The sequence below is a fragment of the Strongyloides ratti genome, scaffold srae_chrx_scaffold0000010 (assembly GCF_001040885.1).
Source record: "Strongyloides ratti genome assembly S_ratti_ED321, scaffold srae_chrx_scaffold0000010".
Lineage (NCBI taxonomy): Eukaryota > Metazoa > Nematoda > Chromadorea > Rhabditida > Strongyloididae > Strongyloides > Strongyloides ratti.
This window is the reverse complement of record NW_020171518.1, coordinates 2,317-22,227: the sequence shown is the minus strand read 5'-3', so window position 1 is coordinate 22,227 and position 19,911 is coordinate 2,317. Positions and strand designations below refer to the sequence as shown.

At 21.1% G+C, this 19,911-nt stretch overlaps 6 protein-coding genes across 6 annotated transcripts; 2 read left to right on the top strand and 4 right to left on the bottom strand.

Moving 5' to 3' along the window:
* Window positions 1–10: 10 nt before the first annotated feature.
* Window positions 11–4,623, bottom strand: SRAE_X000258500 (Rab3 GDP-GTP exchange factor; the record flags this gene model as incomplete). Its single annotated transcript, XM_024645817.1, has 5 exons — window positions 11–175; window positions 270–316; window positions 360–3,768; window positions 3,848–4,332; window positions 4,380–4,623. The coding sequence occupies 5 exons, from the start codon at window positions 4,621–4,623 to the stop codon at window positions 11–13; spliced, it is 4,350 nt and encodes a 1,449-aa protein (XP_024500062.1).
* Window positions 4,624–7,022: 2,399 nt separating this feature from the next.
* On the bottom strand, window positions 7,023–7,988 carry SRAE_X000258400 (Hypothetical protein; the record flags this gene model as incomplete). Its single annotated transcript, XM_024645816.1, has 1 exon — window positions 7,023–7,988. One exon carries the CDS (start codon window positions 7,986–7,988, stop codon window positions 7,023–7,025), a length of 966 nt encoding a protein of 321 aa, XP_024500061.1.
* A 1,893-nt stretch (window positions 7,989–9,881) lies between these two features.
* On the top strand, window positions 9,882–10,391 carry SRAE_X000258300 (Hypothetical protein; the record flags this gene model as incomplete). The annotated part of the gene is made up of 1 exon (XM_024645815.1): window positions 9,882–10,391. The coding sequence occupies one exon, from the start codon at window positions 9,882–9,884 to the stop codon at window positions 10,389–10,391; it is 510 nt and encodes a 169-aa protein (XP_024500060.1).
* A 105-nt stretch (window positions 10,392–10,496) lies between these two features.
* Window positions 10,497–11,586, bottom strand: SRAE_X000258200 (Saposin B domain and Saposin-like domain-containing protein; the record flags this gene model as incomplete). The annotated part of the gene is made up of 2 exons (XM_024645814.1): window positions 10,497–11,509; window positions 11,550–11,586. 2 exons carry the CDS (start codon window positions 11,584–11,586, stop codon window positions 10,497–10,499), a joined length of 1,050 nt encoding a protein of 349 aa, XP_024500059.1.
* Window positions 11,587–12,041: 455 nt separating this feature from the next.
* SRAE_X000258100 (Interleukin-1 receptor-associated kinase 4) lies at window positions 12,042–13,496 on the bottom strand (the record flags this gene model as incomplete). The annotated part of the gene is made up of 2 exons (XM_024645813.1): window positions 12,042–13,354; window positions 13,397–13,496. The coding sequence occupies 2 exons, from the start codon at window positions 13,494–13,496 to the stop codon at window positions 12,042–12,044; spliced, it is 1,413 nt and encodes a 470-aa protein (XP_024500058.1).
* A 582-nt stretch (window positions 13,497–14,078) lies between these two features.
* On the top strand, window positions 14,079–15,635 carry SRAE_X000258000 (Hypothetical protein; the record flags this gene model as incomplete). The annotated part of the gene is made up of 1 exon (XM_024645812.1): window positions 14,079–15,635. One exon carries the CDS (start codon window positions 14,079–14,081, stop codon window positions 15,633–15,635), a length of 1,557 nt encoding a protein of 518 aa, XP_024500057.1.
* Window positions 15,636–19,911: the final 4,276 nt, after the last annotated feature.

Below are 19,911 nucleotides of genomic sequence, written 5' to 3'. Positions count from 1 at the left end.
CGAGTTATTTTTATTGACATATTCTTATTAAATGTAATGGAATAAATTTTGGAATTTCATGATTAACTAATATTGTTGTCTCATTATTTTCTTCAATTTCTTTTTTTGGTAATTCTTCAGATAATGTTGTTATAACTGAGAAAACTCTATGAAGATTCCAAACTATATCTTGAGCCTAAAATTGTAAAAAGATTTCACAAAAACAACCACAAATATATTTAATAAATATAACAAAACACTAAATTATAATATTAACAATATATACTTACCATATTTGAATAAAATCTTCTTTGTTCAAGTTGTTGTTTTTCACGATCTTAAATATTATTTATAAAATGTTAATCTTTAAATAAACTTACTAAATTCTTCAATCATAAATTGATTACCACCAAATGTATTACATTTTTTAATATCTTTTAAGTCAATAAAATGATTCCAATTAGCAAAAGTTAATTTGATTCCATCTATTCTAACTGTTAATAAACCACCCTGATTAACTGTAGTATCATGTACAGGAAATTCACCCTCTAAATCTCTACCAGCAACTGTTACTTTTCCTCTAGCTGCAGCTCGTTCCATTGCTGCTTTCATACAATTATATAATTGTCTACATTTTTTAGTATAAAATTTATGCATATAAACTTGATCATCTTTTTTTCTCCATATACATAATACACGTGTTTTTGGAGAATATGTCATATTAACAAGTCTTTCATACCACCATCTTTCCATAATTGATCCTGTTACAGCTCGTAATACAACAGCATCATCACATACCTCCATAAATGCTAATTGACAATCACTATCTGAACCAATATTTACAGCAAATGATTGTTTTTGCATTAATCTTGATACTAAAGGTTTTAAAGGAATTTCATTTGTTGCTTCATTTGGTAATTGATCAAGAAGTTGATTTATTTTTTTTGAATAAATTAATCCAATATGTGCTTTACCTAAAAGTCTTCTAACTTTTTGTTGAATTAATTTTTTATTTGTACCACACATAACCATATATGCAGTCATATTATGAAGAAGTGTTGCTAAAATTCTATCTTCATCTAATTCAAGACGTTTTTTTTCTGTATCACTTAAACTACTATAACGATCTATCAATTCTGATGGTTCTTGATCCATACCAATTTTATCTCTTTCCTGTGCTACAACATCAAAAAAACCATTCTCCCAAAATGTCATATTTTGCCATAATGGATTATTAGTTCCAATTAAATCAACATACAAAAAATGTTTTGCCATATTTGTTGGTGTTTGAATATAATTACTATCTGTTGTTCCAGATATACGTCTTGTAAATGTTAAACTTTTAGGTGGATTTGGTGATCTTGGTAAATGTGCTAATTGACCATTTGGATTTGAAGTATCTTTAATATTTGTTAATGGTGTAAAAGAAATTGGTCCTTTTGGTTCATTAGGATTTAATATTATTGGTGTTTTTTCACCATCTTCAGGATTTTTTATAATACTTAATAATTTGGTTGTTTCAGTACAATTTATATTTATTCTAGCTAAATTATTTTTACAACTTAATTCTTGTTGAAGTCCTATTGGTGCTTTTACAGGTCTTGGTGGTATTGGTGGTGGTATACTTTTATCAATTACCTCATTTGTTAAATTTTTTTGTTTTGTTTCATCAATATTACTCATATCTAATGAACTTTTATTTTGCTTTGTATCATATGATGTAGCAGGTAATTTAATTTGTGTATGTTCATCTTGTAAATTAAGTTTATAATTACCTGATGAAGGTGTTGTAATATTACTATCAATTTCACTATTTGGTGTTGTTATACCATCAGAATTAAACCAAAAAACACAATGAGCTATTTCAAGAACATGAAGAATTGATGCTAATCCACTAGAACCATTTGCATTAAATGATGTTTCTAATCCTTGTATGCATGCTTGTAAAATTTTTAAATATCCTTTATATTGTGCTTTTGTTAATTTAAAATTTTGTTCATACTCTTCTTCTGTATATTTAATAGATAATCCTAAATTTAATTTTTGACAAACTAATTCTCTTAAACTTTCATCTTCCATTAATCTTTTAACTTTTGAAAATGTAAATACACCAATACTATTTCCATTAAGTATTTGGTCACATGCATCTTTTATAATTTGTTGATTTTTTCTTTGTTGAGATGCAGCTAAATTTGATTCTTTATCAGATTTTTCTTGTTCTGATGAATGACCTGTAACATCATGTAATGGTCGCATTGTTTTTTCTTTTAAAGCTTGTGCTTTTGGTGTTGTTTTACTTATCATTTGTGATAACATATCAGAACTTCTTTCTGTAAAACCATTTATTGTATTCATAAAATTTGGACCAAGCATTTTTTCACCAGAATCTGTCATTGTTTGAAATCCTTTAATACCAAAAGCTTTTATTTGAGGTCTACGTATTATTCTTGATGGTTTAGATATATATGGTGTATCCTTTAATTTTTTTTCATTATTATCATTTAATAATAATGATGACTGATTTTCAAATGCCATATGACCTTTATCATTTCTTTTTAAAACCATATTTTTAGCCATTCTAGCAAAATCTGGTTCACTATCCATTGTTGATACATCAGATTCACTATCAGGTGTAGTTCTTCCACTACTAACAGAACTACCAAAAGACTTAACACTAATATCATCTGGAATTTCTAACTTTGATGGTGGGCAAAAAATATGATTAACATGTGTTATTGGTTTATCTTCAGAATTTTTTTCATTATCATCTATTTCATCATTTTTACATAATTCATCTAATACATTAGCACCTTCAATTTCAGAACTACTTTCTTCTGCTTCTGATTCATTTGGTAAATTAGTACCAATTTTTCTTGTCATTTCTAATGCCTCTTTTATTGTAGAATTATCAGGATAAACTAAGAAATGTATAGGCATTAAATTTTCATGAAACCATTTAGCTTTATCACCAATTTGTGATGCTTGTTGTATACCTGTTTGTACTCTAACATACGTTTCATTTCTTGGACATAATGAACATTCAGCAAAATATTCAACTGATTGTGTCATACATAAATCTTTTATAAATTGTGATTTTGTAGGACGACTTTGAAGAAAAGATTCTATTTGTAATGCAACAACAGGACGTGGATATAATCTTAATGTTCTTGTATGTTCAGAAAAATTAAGAAAGATATTTGGACTATTATAAAAATTTATCATCCCAACACGAACACCAATATCAATTTCATCTTCATCTAATTCATTAGTTAATTTTTTTTCATCATTATATATACCAGAAATTTTACCTAATGCAACTTCAAAATCATATTTTAATTTATCTCTTTCTGGTTGAGGAAATTCAGGTATTTCCATATCTTCTGGTATATTCATTTCATTAGTATCTAAATCAACTAATATAACATCATTTGGTACTTCAATATTTTTAAAGGCAAAGAAAGAAGATGGTAAACCAATAATAAATGGTGTAGGAGCTAATAATATATTTTCAGCAGAAGGCATATAAGATGGTAAAAGTGGAATTACAGGAAACATATATTCTAAAGGATACATTAAAGCAACTAATGCCATAACACACATACTAACAGCATTGTAATTTGTTGACTGTAAAATAACTTTATATTCTAACATAACTGCTGATAATAATTTTAATGTTGTTTCAATACCTAACAACTCTAATGGCAAATGAAGTGGAAAATCAACTAAAGAAAACCTTGTATGATCTGGTAATGCTAATGTAATCATTGGCATAAATTCTTTTGGTAATAACTAAAAAAAAGAAAAAAAAAATATATTTGTATATATATTTAAATATAAATTATAATAATTAATTTATATTATAACATACCTCTAATTCTATTTTTGTTTTACCTGGTACTGGTACTGGTGAACTAAGAACCATTAATATCCATGTCTCTATATCTTTTATTTCTTTCATTACCTCTTCTGGAATATATTGTGAACTCCAATAACCTAACAATATAGACCAAACTGCATTTTTTGGAATATTTTCATTTTTATTACACCTATAATTTGCTGCTATAATTATTTTTCGCAGTAAATTAGCAATTTCTCTTAAACCAGATAAAAATGGATGATGACTAATAATACATATACTTGTTAAATGGCTCAATGAAATTCTTTTTTTAACTTTTATTGGTCCAGTAGCATTAGGTTCTTTTGATACAGAAGGATAATTTATTTCAATAGGATGTGGTGAATTTAAATAAAAATTTAATGAAACACCATATCTAATTTTTGCGGAATCTTTTTCAGTTAATGTAAATACAAAAGAAGAAATTTCTCTTCTTTGTTGCCATTTTTTTCTTGAAACTATAATAAATATATAAAATTATTTTTTTTTTTTAATAAAAAATTACCTAATGTTATACATCCTTCTGGTTGACAAAAAAAAGTAACATCTTTTGGTAAAGCAAAATCTTTGTGATCATCAGATGGGTAACGGCGTAATATATTAGAATTTGATATTAGTACATTTTTTTTTTCATGTTGAGCAAAAGAAGTCAACAAAGGTTGCGACTCAAATTTTGTATTTTCTCTTCTCCCTACCAACACCAAATAATCAAGAAGTCTTGGACATAATTCTTTATTTTTATCATCCATTTTATATAATGAACATTACTCTAAAATGATAAACATTCATGTAAAAACATTGAATAAAATATATTAAATAAAAAATTTTTTATAAATATTTTTTATTTATAGTAAATAATTATAAAGGAAAGAATTGAATAATAATATTAGAAAAAAAAAAATTTTTTTTTAGAGAATTTATTATTATTTTAAATAATAAAAAAAATAACTATAAAAAGATATATAACTATTATTTAAGATCATTTTTGTTAAATAACTATATCAAAATCAATTGAATAAAAATTAGTTTTTAAAAAAAAATAAAATAGAAAATGCATCATATATGATAAGAAAATAGTATGTACTTGTAAATAATCTTTTACAACAAAACTAAGTGCAATAATACTATAAAGAAAATGTTCAAAATTTTTGAAAAGAAAGCAGCTGTTATAAAACTATATCCATCTATCTTATATCTGATATTTTTATAAACATATAGAGTTTAGTAAAAATGCATGGCATTATGAAAGTTTTCTATATATCTTGGTACGCTACCCTTTACACCATTTAAATATTCCTGAGTAGAAAAATATTTTTGTATAACCCTTACAAATAATGCTCTTATTCTACATATAGATATATACATATATTTTGTCTACTATTAGAAATAACTATAAAGCTAAAAATGAAAATGTGTATGATGATGAGAAGACGGAGAAAAATAATATGGACAAGTGATGGTAAGTGTTTTAGACATAATGAAAGATGAAGGAACAAAAATTTATGAATTAGCTAAATGTTTATATAATATATATTTAAAATATAAGTATTATCAATGGATAATCATTAAACAATTTTACTATTATATTATACATTTTAAATTTAAATAGGCAAACAATAAATTATATAACAAAAAAAAAAATATATTTATATATAAATAATATATAATGCCATTTTTGGCAATGTGTCTATTTAAGGTGGTATGATAAATTGTATTATTAGATATATCATATATCAAATTTTTTGTTGTCCTTTTACTTTTATAAAATAAAACAATCTTTGAAGGATAAAAAAGATTAACAGTAATCCATAGTTGTTAAAACAAAAGAGTTAATTAAAATATGTGAAATAGTATTATATAATCTTATTATCTTTAATATTATTTAAGAAAAAAATAATTATTTTTACATTATAATATTAATATATTTATATAGAAAAAAAAAATGATACAATTGTTAAATGTAAGAAAAAATGTTAAATTAAATTGAAATACTTTTTTTTTTATATATGTTAACAAAAAAATAATTATAAAAAAATAAGCTACAATTTTATATAAATTGTTATAAAAATGTGAAAAAAAAATTATTTTAATTTTTTTGATATAATACAAAAATTTTTAAATATAAATTTATTAAATATTAAAATATTTATAAAGGGATAAATAAAAAATACAATATATCTAAACAATCGTTTTTTAATTTTTTAATAATAAAATTTTGTAAAATAAGTTATTATTTTATACTTAGGTATAAATATACTTGATTGGTAACAGTTAAATAAAACCAAATGACAAAAATATTTTTTTTATAGTTATATATATACGATAGTGAAAATGATAGATACAAAAATATACTGATGAAAATATAAAATAAAACTTAATATTTCCCGTAAGCAATAAATGAGTATTATTATATGATTATAACTGTAATTATGGAATTGGATCGTTAATGAAAAAAAAAATTATTTTTAAGAATAGTTGTTTACAGTTAATATTGAATATATTTATATAAGATAAAAAGACGATACACATTAAACATATATATGTGTATTTTTTAAATTTCAAAATAAAAGAAAAAATTTTATTATGACACGTCAAAGTCATTTTTTTCTTTTTTTATTTGTTAAATTTGTCTAAGATAAAAAGCTTTTTTAAATTTTTGTTACTTTTCATTGCTATAACAATTTATAATATAAATTTAAAAACCGTAATGAATTATTTGAAGATTTTTAATACTTAATGATAAGAATAATAATTTTATATGATAAAATAAATTAATATTAAAACGAATATTTTATTTAAAATACATACAATGATTTTTTAATCAAAAAATGTGTAAATGATAATAAAAAAAAATTGAAAGTAATAATGTTTTTCTACATTTTGATATTATAGCGTATTAAGTGCACTTTTAATACGATTATCAGGAAATTCCCCGCATAAATATAATCAACAACTAATTTGTTTTAAAGAAAACAAAAAGAAAAAATTAAAAATTGATGGTTGTTGAGGTGATCAAAAAAAAAGTACAGAAATAAAAAAAGAACATGTCATAACTGAGTATGGTTAGTTAATTTGTGAGAATCCAGGAATAACAAAAAAATAAAAATTGTACATTTAAAAGAATTTTAAATATTCCTAAGGTTATCTCTTACTCTTCTGAAACAGAACGATTCATGTCCAATAAGTCAAGTTTCATATTGCGGAAATTTTTGACTTCATCAAGGTTGTCATCAGCAAAAACATTAGATGAAATTTGTTCATTTCTATGTCCAATAAATGGATTTTCTGACATATTAGATAAAGCTTCACCGGCTCCTGTAATTGAATCAACTGCTGATGTTGAAGGAGTTCCAAACAAATTCATTTGATTATGAAATTTGGAATTATCCATATTTATTAAAGAATTGTTATGGCAATTAAAATTCCTATATTGTTCAACTTGTCGTTCAAGAACAGAAATTTTATGTTGCATATGTTTTCTTTCAGTATTTAAATCTTCAATTTGTTGTAATAAATTTCTTTCTGTTCTATGTTTGGAATGTTGTAAAGCTACATATTGACTTCTATAATAACGACGATCTTCTAATGCATCTTTAAGACGAAGTTTATATCTACTTAAAGCATCTTCTAAATTATGAATACGAGCTTCAGCCAATGTTAATGCTTCTCCTTCTGATTCTTCAAATTCTTCATGATAACTTCTTCTATGAGTATCACTTTCAATTGGTGGTTCAACACTTCCATATTCTGAAGTGTCATGTGAATTTTTAAAATTATAATGTTGCTTGCGTCTTGATATTTTTTGATCATTTGGGGGTTGAAATTCAGTAGCAAATGATCGATCATGATCTTTTTTATTTTTATTAGATTTGAAAGACATTTGTTCTCCTGGACATGATCGTGGTCCAGGTCTCCATTTATTATTAGTATTATTAGTATGATAAGGAGCAGTTGGATTTAAATAAGATTGATTATCTTTTAAAGTTATATTTCCATTATATCGTGATGATGCACGAATAGAATTATCTCTTTCAAATTCTTGAGAGAGTTCATTATTCTCTTTATTATGACTGTTTCTTTTATTTTTAAACAAACGATTAAGAAAGTTTGTCATAGTAACAGTCAAGATTTTCTAAAAAAGTATTTATAAAGTTTAATAAAGTTATTATAGTAAATATAAATATATAAAAGCAATGCCGATGTATATAAATGATATACAGTTAATTAAAAAGAACAAGTAATAATAAATAATAGAGATAAAAAATTTATCGTTACTGTAAACAATTTTATATTTTAAATAAACTTTTTTTTTGTTAAAATATATTAATAAATATATGATATATAAATATTAAAAATAAAGTAAAATTTTAAAATGGTTTAAAAATATATTGGCCATAAAATACATACAAAAGAAAATGTAACATGTATAATTTAACATTTATATAAATAAATAGTCAGTTAAACAAGTGTTAATTTATGTGGCAAAGAAAATATAAAGTCAAAATGTTTTATATTTATTAGTAATGACCGCCAAATTTATTATTACTTTATTATAAGAAACAAAGAAATTTTTATGATATATAGAATATTTCAACTTTTAAAATAATATTTTGTACGTATTTATAATGATTGTATATAAGAATGTTTTAAAAAAAAAAAGACATTTAAAAATAAAAATATTTTTAAAAGATAAGTAATAAGATTAAATAAACTAAATAATTAAAAAAAAAAATAAATTTTAAACAAAATAAAAAAAATATTAATATAATAGTTTATATAATAATATTATTTAAAGAAATTAAAATATGACAATGAAAAGCATGACAAAAATAAAAAGAATGACGATAGGTAATCTTATTGTAAATTATTAAAAGCAGTATATAAAAATGACTCCGCCATGGTCAGTTTTTAAGGCAAAGATAATGTATAAAAACATAGCTAAAAATATTCTAATAGCTTTATATTACTCTTCCATAATTTAAAGATTCGATTAACGCGCGTTATGTCATTGGCATATTGTTGTTAGGTACTATCAAAAGTTTAACCGATTTAGTTTAAAATAAAATCGGTCTAAAAAATCTTTTAGCGAGGTAGCTTCAACTGCGCAACTGATGGAGTAAGGGCACACTTTATAGTTTATTAAAAGAGAGCATTCACATTTTTAAATCAGCGGTTAATATAAGTAAAGTTAACTGCAACTTTTATATTAAATACAATGTGTGATCTAGAAGAGGAGGACAATGTCAAACATTAGATTACAAAGTAAAGATGCCGACATAAAATCGTTTGTTAATATGTATACATATACATCGGCGTCTATTATTTTGTATTAAAGCTCTATCCGCTCTTTCCACATCCAAAGAGATTCCGCAGAGAAGCACCAATTTGGTAGTAAAAAGATAAAAGTAAACCGACAAGAGTATAATTTAAATTTTAAAAATTAACAAGGTAAAAAAGCGTGGCAAAATTTAAATTGAACTATTTTTAAATAAAAGAAATCAAATATCATTATACCATATACCATTTTATCATTTCATTTGATTTTTTCTAATGAAAAAACGATTAAAATACAATGTTATTGTATATATTATTTTTATGAAATTTTAAAAATGTCATTTTAATAATATTAATTATTTTTGTAAAATTAACACTAATAATAAAATAATATTTTATCTTAACTATAGTTTTAAAGAACTATTCAAATTTTATAAGTATAATTTTAAACAATAATCTTATCTTTTAGTTAAAATATAAGTTATGATAGTATAAATCAAATGTTTATATTTTGATAAGAAATGAAAAAGTAATAATTTGAAAAAGGTAATCTATAATGTATTTAATTACATTGATCACTTATATAAATTTTTTTTTTTTAAAATGGTAAGTTATTAGGAGAAAAAAAAAATATTATTTTTAAAATTTTAATTAATTTTAGAACTTTTCTGTATGGACTTTTGCTACAGATGGTCTTGTAGTAGTAATATTTTTTATTTTAAATGTTTTATCTATGATTAAATCAATGAATTGGTTATCAATTTCAATATCATTTGTTAATATATTTGCTGGTATTACATCAATCATTTTACATTACAAAAGTACAAAAAATAATAAACCACTTTTTGTGATACCTTCAATAATATATCAACTTTTTATTCTTGTATGGTGCATTGTTTGGATAATTGTTGGTTTTATTACAATATCTGATGGAAATTTATGGACTGTAGAAAGTTTAACAGGTCCATTATATTTAGTTAAACAAATTGATAAAACTGAAATACGTAATTATTATTATAAACCAGGAGAAATTGATGAAAATACATTAATATCTATCAAAATTGGCATTATTGTAATTGCAATTGCTTTGATAGTCTTTGTACTTAAAATAATAAGTATTGTATCTATAAAAGAAATATATAATGATTTGATTTATTATACAACAAATAGAGTAACACATCCAAAACATCATGAAATGATGAAAGATGATAATATTGAAATGGAACAATATATATTACAATGAAAATATTAATTATAATTTATAAAAAAGATAAAATAAAATAGTTTATTTTGTGATAAAAAAAAAATGTTTTTAATATAATTTATATTTATAATTTTTGATAGATAATTAACAATTATTCATTTGTGCGCACCATAAAGCTTCAACTACTTGCTCATCAACAAAATTTGCTAATTCACTAATTTTTCTATCAGTTAATTTATAGCATTCTTCGGATAAAGCTGATTTTGTTAATTTTGCGCATGTATTATTAGCAAAATTTGATATTTCTGTTTTTGCTGAAATAGCATAATTTTTAGCATTATTTAACATTTTTTCACAAAATAAACATGTCATACGCATCCCTTTCATATCTATTTTAGCTGGATTAGTTAAATCTTCAAATTCAGGTATTTTTGCTTCACTTTTAATATCTGATGGAACATAAACAACTGTTTTAGGCTTTTTTATTTTTGATTGTAATCGTTCTGTTATTTTTCCAGAAACAATTTTTTCTTGTGTCATATAATTTATTTCTAAATTATTTGAATTATTTGAAATAGTTTTTTCTTTGTTATTTAAATTTTTATCAATAATTGTTTCTGGTAATATTGTTGTTGATATTATATTTTTTTTTGGTAAAATTCTTATAGATTTTCCAATTTTTTCATCTTCCATATCATTTGTTTTTTTAGATTCTTCTACAATTGGTATTGGTTTAATGACAGTAGAATGTATATTATTAAAAATTTTTTTTTTATCATGATTATCTGTGTTAGTTGATGTATTTTCAATATTATTAAATTTATTAATTTCACAAATATTTAACATTTCACATATATTTTTGTGTGATATATCATAACTTAATGAATAATATATTTGGGGAAGGCTTTCTCTGACAAATGTAAAACATTGAGCTTTTATAAAATTAGAAAGATCATTACAACGTTCATTTAAAATATTTTTTAATTGAACTTGATTTAATGCCATTTTTGATTGAGTTATTGACATTAGTTGACTACAAAGATAACATCCTAAACTACCAGAATATTTTAAATCATTTTCATTATTTATTGCATTATCCATGTAATTAATATGTCCATTTGTGTAATATTGTTTTGACAACCTAATTACATAAATAACTAAAAAAAATATAAAGTTAATAATAAAATATAAACTTACCTAAAAATATCATACTAAATTTAGATGAAAAATTCATTATAAAATTATTTATATGAATATTATTAATATCAAATAATTTTTAAATAATTAAAAGTATAAAATGATTCTTTCTTATATATTTTACTTTTTAATACTATTTATATATGTTCAAATAACACTTCTTTATTGTTAAAAGATATTAATAATGTTGTAAAGAGGTACTTATTTATATCCTAAAATGTATTAATTATAAAATGATTAAAATACTTTTTCTACTGTTGATTCACACCTTATTTTTGTTTATTTTGACAAAGTAAAGTTCAGAAGTTCATTTAAAACCATTTATAAAGCTCTTTTAAATGTTAAGAAAGTAAATATTTAACTATAATTATTAATCATTTTATTTATATTAATTAGTAATATCAAAATAAAGTGTGATAATTTTATCAACAATCAAAATTTTATTTTTAATAAAAAAAATAATTAATATTAAAATCAAATAAATTTTTAATGTTATTCTAATAATTCTCTTGAGACAACATCAATTTCAGGACGTTTATCAATATTTCTTTCTCCGCATAAAAGACCAACATACAAAAGTTTGTTAAATATATCAAAACATTCAGTAGTTTGCAAACGACGATCAACTAAAAATTCACTTACATATACGTTGTTATGAGATAATATTTTTTTATGATGTAAAACATAATCAATTAATCCATGTGGTGTCTGAGTTTCAGAATAAGGACGTAAACCAGTAGCAAGTTCTAATAAAACTATTCCAAAACTATATACATCTAATTTTGTTGATATTATTCTATTATTTATATATTCAGGAGGTAAATATGCCATTGTACCTTTAATATGTGAAACAATTAATGGTGATGTTACACTATCATTATTTTCTCCATAAACATCTCTACTTAAACCAAAATCACCTAATTTAGGTTCCATAAATTGACTTAATAAAATATTTGCTGTTTTAACATCTCTATGAATAATTGCATTTTTTGGTATTGAATGTAAAAAATTTAATGCTCTAACAATACCTTTAGCAATAGAAAAACGTTGTTCCCATGTTAAAGGATCTGTATTATTTCTACATAACAAACGATCTTCTACTGATCCATTTGCCATATATTGATAAACTAAACATGGTTCAGGTCCATCCATTGAAAAACCATAAAGTGGTAAAATATTATCATGTCTATATTTTGTTAATGTTTTTAATTCTTGAAAACTTTGTGTAAATTTTTCATTTTCTTTTTTTCTTCCTAATGATTGTTTTCGTGGCATAATTCTTTTAACAGCAACATCAATATGTTTCCAACAACCCCTATATACAATACCATAACCACCTTTTCCTAATATTTGTGTATCAGAAAAATTTTCTGTTGCTATTAACAACTCTTGATAATTAACCGTTAAAGTATTTTCAATACTAGATTTTATTGAAACAGAAACATCTTTAAAATTATATAAATCTTTGTCTATACAATTTTTGCCTGTTATAGATATATTAATTGGAATTATTGAACCAGATAGTTTTGGTAAAAATGCTTCTATATTACGCGTACTTTCTGTCTTATTATTATCATTTCTCTCAATATGTAATTTATCTAATACATGTAATTCTTTTGGAACATAATCTTTTAAATGTTTCATACATTCAATAAAACCACCTCTTGCTAATATCTTATATAAATCAGATATTGTATATCCTTTACTTCCTAATATTCTCATAATAGCTTCTGTTGGACTACCTGTTATTCCATATTTTGTACAAGCTTCAACATCTCTATATGTAATTGTAGGTGCATGTAAAGCTATAACAACTATTTATAAATATTTTATATAGTATAATTTACCTAGTTGTTTCCATATATTACCACTATCTAATAAATTTGACAATTCCCATATCACAGAAGATGGGATTTCATAAATATAATTATATTTTTCATTAGTCATATATTTTTATACTTTTTAAAAATATAATAAAACAATTAATCATTTACAGATAAACGTTATTCAAATATCTCTTTAAAATAACTTTTTTTTTTTTTATTATATAATATTTTCAAAGACATTAAAACACTATATATATATTAGTCATTTAAAAGTATAATATTTTAAATAATTATATATTGTTTATGATTAATATCATTTATTCAATATAAAATATAAATAATAAATAATATAGTATATTAGTCATATTCTAAACAATTATATTAAGATATTATCTAAATGAAAATTTTGAGATATTTTTATTTAAAAGATTTATCTTATAATCAATATAAAACAAAATTAATATTATTTGAATTAAATAAAATAATAGAAAGTTAAAGTATATTTTAATGATTTAAATGTTAAATTATATTCCACCTTTTTTTAATATATCTTTTTAATTATAATATATTAATTATCGTATACTTTATTTTATTTTTTTTATCAAAGTGTTAAATTAATTATACATACTTAAATAATAACATTATTTTTATTATATAATATTAAAATAGATAGAATAATATTATTATATATTATTTTCAGAAAATGGATAGTAGTCCTCTTGTGGATATAGTGTTTAGTCAAAATCATATTCTTCGTAAAATTATTGATGTATTGAATCTCCAAGATACAGCAAGTTTTGAAACATCATCTAAATATCTTTTAATTGGCATTGACAATATCATAGATAAAGAATCATGTTATGCATATATAAGATCTTTATTTTATGGTAGAAGATATTTTGAAAATAATTTTGAAACAATATTTGATGATCCTGATAAGATAGAAAGATTGAAAGATAAACATTTATTATCAAATATCATTTATGACAGAACCTCACCATATGAATTTATAAACTGTAAACGTATTATAGCTTGGAAAATAGATAAACCATTAAACAAAAATATCTCATTGTATTATGAACCAGAAGAAATGGTTTTAAGTATCAATCATAATGAATCACCTGAAATTTATTTTAATATTATTAAAAGTTTACCAAATTATACAATAAAGAGAGTATTTTTTAATTTAAAAATTTCTGTTAGTCCAGCAATTTTAGATAACATTGGATCAAGTTTATTTAAAAATTTTTACTTATTAAAAAACTTTTATATTGATGTTGCTTCAGAATGTCATAGTTATTTTTATGAATATTTTTTAAATTGCGTTGTCATGAAAAATGGAATAATTAATTTTACAATTAATGGTACATATGACAATAATAAAATTGATATAGCAATAAAAAATATATCAACGGCAATGAAGAAAAATGTCAAAGTTGGAATTAAAATTCATGGTTTAAACAATGAAAAATGGATTTTTCCTTGGTTAAAATCATTAACTGACAATGAACTAAAAAAGATAGTTAAATTTGAAATATGTACATATTCAATTCTTCAATGTATTAATTATCTTAATTTTGTTACAAAAATGAATAATATTAAATTTTTAACTGTCAGATTTTGTGATGGAAAAGATATATACTATGAAATGTTAAATAAAAAATATATAAAAAATAAAAAAAGAAAAAAAAAATTAATTTTTCCTTCAATGAAACATCTTACTAAATTAAGAAGATTTTCTTGGATTAAATTTTATTTAAATACCGTATTTCCAGATGAGGATGATTATGAATGTTTGATTACTTCATTTTGTTTTAACTTTCTAGAAGCTCTACCTAAAACAATTACACAATTATATCTTACTGGTTTATTTTTTTTTGGAAATGAAAGAACTAAAAGAATTAATGAGATGTTCCCAAATTTAAAAGCTTTTATGTTAACATGTGTTCAATTTGCAGAGGAAGATTGTCTCAAAAATTTAAATAATTTAAAATATTTAATGATTAGAGGATGTCCAGTATTAAAAGTTCCAAAAACAGTTGAAGCTTGTGTATCTATGTTGTCTAGTCAAGATTCTCCACAACACTATCATAGTCAATGGGTAAATAGTTTAAAAAGTTATGAAATGTATACAAAACATCATATTTATTATGATGTTTTCAAAAAAGATATATTTTTTTGCAATTACAGACATTGTTATAATCTTGTAAATCTTCTTCATTCCATGGAGGATCAAATATTTTATAATTATTGTGTATGATAAGTAGTTTTGTATAATTATTTAATATTTATCCAAAATTAAATTTCAATAGACAAATTTTTAAATTCTAATCAATATAAATATATGTTAAAATTTTAATTAAAAGATGTTATTTATCACTTGTTTACTTATAATTAAAACTAATTACTTTACTTTTATACAATTATTATTCTTTAAAGTTTTATTTTAATTTTTAATTTTATTTCATCAAATTTGCTTACATTTATAGTGAAGGAGATACTTTTTTTACAATTTTATTATTTGTAAACATTAAATAATATATTTGAAAACTACATTAAAATAATAATTTTTTGAATTAAATTTGTTTTAAATTTCTTTTGTTTAAAAGTAAAAAAATATGTAACAATTAAGATTACTTTTTTGAAACAAAATATATTTTTTTCATCAATCATTCTACTATTTCATTAAAAATAAATTTTTTTTTATTTTTTTGATGTGGAATAAATAATTTATAATGTTAAATAAAATAAATAATATAATTTGAATAATTTTTTTAAATTAAAGAAAATTTAAAGATATATATACTTTTAATAAATTTTTAACAACAATTTTATAACCAAGTTTTTTTTTGAAGCTTATATTAAATAACAAATTATTACAACTTTTAAAATATTTTTGATCTTAATGCCATTTATGTTGGACAAAATAAATAAATTTTTCTATTAATTTTATTGTACATAAACGTTTATTTTATAAGTAGCATAAAATTTCTAAAGATATATTTTTTGTTTATGATAAAACAAATATTACTCTTTTTTTATATTTCATTCATCTATAAAATAGTTTATAGTTTTTTTAAAATTATGTTACTTTTATTTGAGTATATATAATTGTACATTATATATAAAATAAGAATATATATAGTATACTTCTTTTCTAAAGTAAGAAAAATATAAATGATGTTTTACGATTATAGATATAACAAAGTAAATAAAACATAAATATAACTAAAAATAACATTGTTAAAAAATAATGAGATATATGTATTATATCAAATTATATTTACTTTTTGAATAGATTTTAAGTAAAAAAGTATTAACAAGATGACAAAAATGATAATTTCTTTGTTTGTCGTTATTAGATTACTTATTAACTACATTCAATATAAATTCTTTCAAACTGTTTTGTTATTTAAGCATACATTATTTGAAGTGAAAATTAATTTTAAAATGTTTCAATAAAAGTTATAGTTTTAAACAAATTTAAATGAATAAATTTTTTTTTAAATAAAAATTATTATAATATATTTATAATTTTATCAAAATTACTAATAATATTATTATTAAATAACAAAAAAATACGCCTTGAGCAGGATTCGAACCTACGCGGGCAAAGCCCAACAGATTTCAAGTCTGTCCCATTAACCACTCTGGCATCAAGGCTGAAGTTCAGCAATAAAGCTTAACTTGGCAATGAAGAATGTTTTAATTATTAATTTATCTTCTTCTACTAAAATATTCTCAAAAATGTATATATTTATAAGTAATTTAAAAAAATTATTTTTAATAATTTCTTTAATATTTATTATATTTGATTTTAATTTTATTATACTTTTTATATTTAAATGATTAATTAAATTATTTTTATTAACTATCATTATAGTGAATAAAAAAATAAAAACATTGTTAAGAATGTTTTTGGCATAGAAATAATTGTAGTGATTTCAATATAGTTAAAATACAAAATATCTTATATTGTGTATGTAATTTTTTTTAAATATAAATAATTATATTCATTTTTTAATAAAAATTTATATAACTGTAAAAAATTATTTCAAATCATCAATGTATATTAATAGAGTAATAACGACAAAGAAAATGAAAATTTTTTTAAACAATTCTACTAAGACAATTCAAGTAACAATGTTTGATGCAGCTTCATTGGCCAGTTAAGCTAATCCTAAAAATCATACCTGGAAAAATAAATGAAAATGTACATATAAAGTTAAAAACTTATAGAAAAGAAGGATTAAAATTAACGTATTTTTTTAATATATTAAATAATTTTTAACAATTAACTATACTAGATTGGGTATAAGCATAATAAACATATATTTTTTTAAATAAATATCTCTAACTTCTGATTCATATTTTTAAAATTTCTTAAAACAATAGATTTAATTAAATTTTTTTAGTCAATATAAATAAATGCGATATTTAATTTATATTTAATACATAAAATAACTAAAACTCATAACTAATGTTAATTTTATGATTTTATACTAACGATAAGCATTTGTCTATCAATCAAATGCTTATAAATGCAAGAAATTTTTAAAAGTAACTAAACAAATAAATGTGTCAAAATAAAAAACAAATAAAATTCTAAATTTAACTAAAAAAAATTAATAAAAATTTTTTTGATTTGTAAAAATATATAAATAAATAAACGATTTGAACATATCAAACATAGATTTTATTAAAGTAAAAATAAATATAATCAAAGTTCTAAGATAACTAGCACCATAAATAATTACAGTTGATTTATATCATATTCAACTAGAAATTAGAAGGTGCAAAAAGAAAATGGACTGTTTTAACCATTATGTTGATCTGTGCTACATAATGTACTTACAATCCGACAATTTTTGTAAAATTTGATGAAATTAAAAGTTTTATAAACATAAAATTAATATTTTTTTTATGTTATACAATAAACATAATTTGAAAAGATATACAATTTAGAATGTATATTTTATGTAGCAAATAAGATATAAACTGATTTCAAAAGGTAATTTTGGGGTTTTTATACCATATATAGGTGTGTCTATATAACATTTAATAAATGTTTTTTTTTCATACGATTTTAATTTTTTTTTTAAATATTTTAAAAAATAGATAAAATTTAAAAAATATGTAAAATGTATTTGCTTTGAATTCTCATAATTTTATATTTTTAAGTAAAGTATTTATTAAGCTTTGATCATTATAACATGAATAATTTAAAAAAAACAAAAATATTATCAAAATTAAAGTTTAAAGTCTTTTAAAAACATAAATTAATTTATTTTGTAATTGATTAACTTTTACTTATCAAGTTTTATCTAATATTAGTCGTAATAAAAATAGATATATTATAAAAAAAAATTGTTATCTGTGTTATTCAACTTACTTGATATGAAGCTTTTATTTCAAAAGAAACATACCAATTAGCCATATTTTATTAATCATGATTATTTTTGTTATCAAACGATATATCTTCAATACAATTTATTTTTCTTTTTACAATTTTCATCAAAAATAGTTTTACTTTTTAAATTATTACTATATTTGGTTTAAATTTTTTTCGATTGTTTCAGTTTCTTGATTTTTTAAAGACACTGTTGCATTATAATGGCATATTATAAATTGTGTATATTTTTTATATACAATTTTTCAAATTACCAGTAAATGTATGTTTACTTGTATTGTATTTAAAAAAAAAGAGAATTACTTGAGACAATGATTGATAGTAACTTAATCATAATTTTTTTATTTTTTCTTAATCTTAATCTTAATTTTCTTTTCTTTTGAAAGAGATCATTAGTTAAAAAATTAACATAATTTATATATTTTTTTATGCTTTTCATACACTAATACTATTATACCACCAACAAAATATGTTGTTTGTGCTATTTTTAAACAATCACCAGATAATGTCAAAGTATATTTTGAGTACTCACTTAAAAAAAGATCATTTTGATTAAAATATCAATTTTTTTTTAATTAATTTTGTTTACGTTTAAATATGAAAGTATAATAGTTTTACATTTATTTTCACTATCAGTCAATACTGCAAATTCAGGTTTAATATCTTTATAATGTTTTACAAATAAATCTATAATATTTTTGTTTTTTGATATTATAAAAACTTTCTAATTATTTTTTTTTGATTAAAAATTTTTATTTATTAAATTTTTAAAGTATAAAATCATTAAAATAATAATAACAAAATTTTATAAATAATTTTTTATGACAATTTGAAAATATCTAAAATTGTTTTTTACATTTAAAATATAAAGCTACATCATATGAAACACATGTTTTAAAATGCGTAATGCTAGTGCCGACTTTAATTATAAACTAGTTTTGTTTTATTAAAGTTAAACTTATTGTAAAATTTCTAAGAACCTTTTTTGCATAAAAACATAAAAAAATATGTCATCAGTGAAAATTTATTACCTTTAATTTATCTAATATAGTGACTAAACGTGAAAATCTAATTATTTTTTTATATGAGTTCAAAAGAAAGCCTAATTGAACAAAATTAGCAAAAA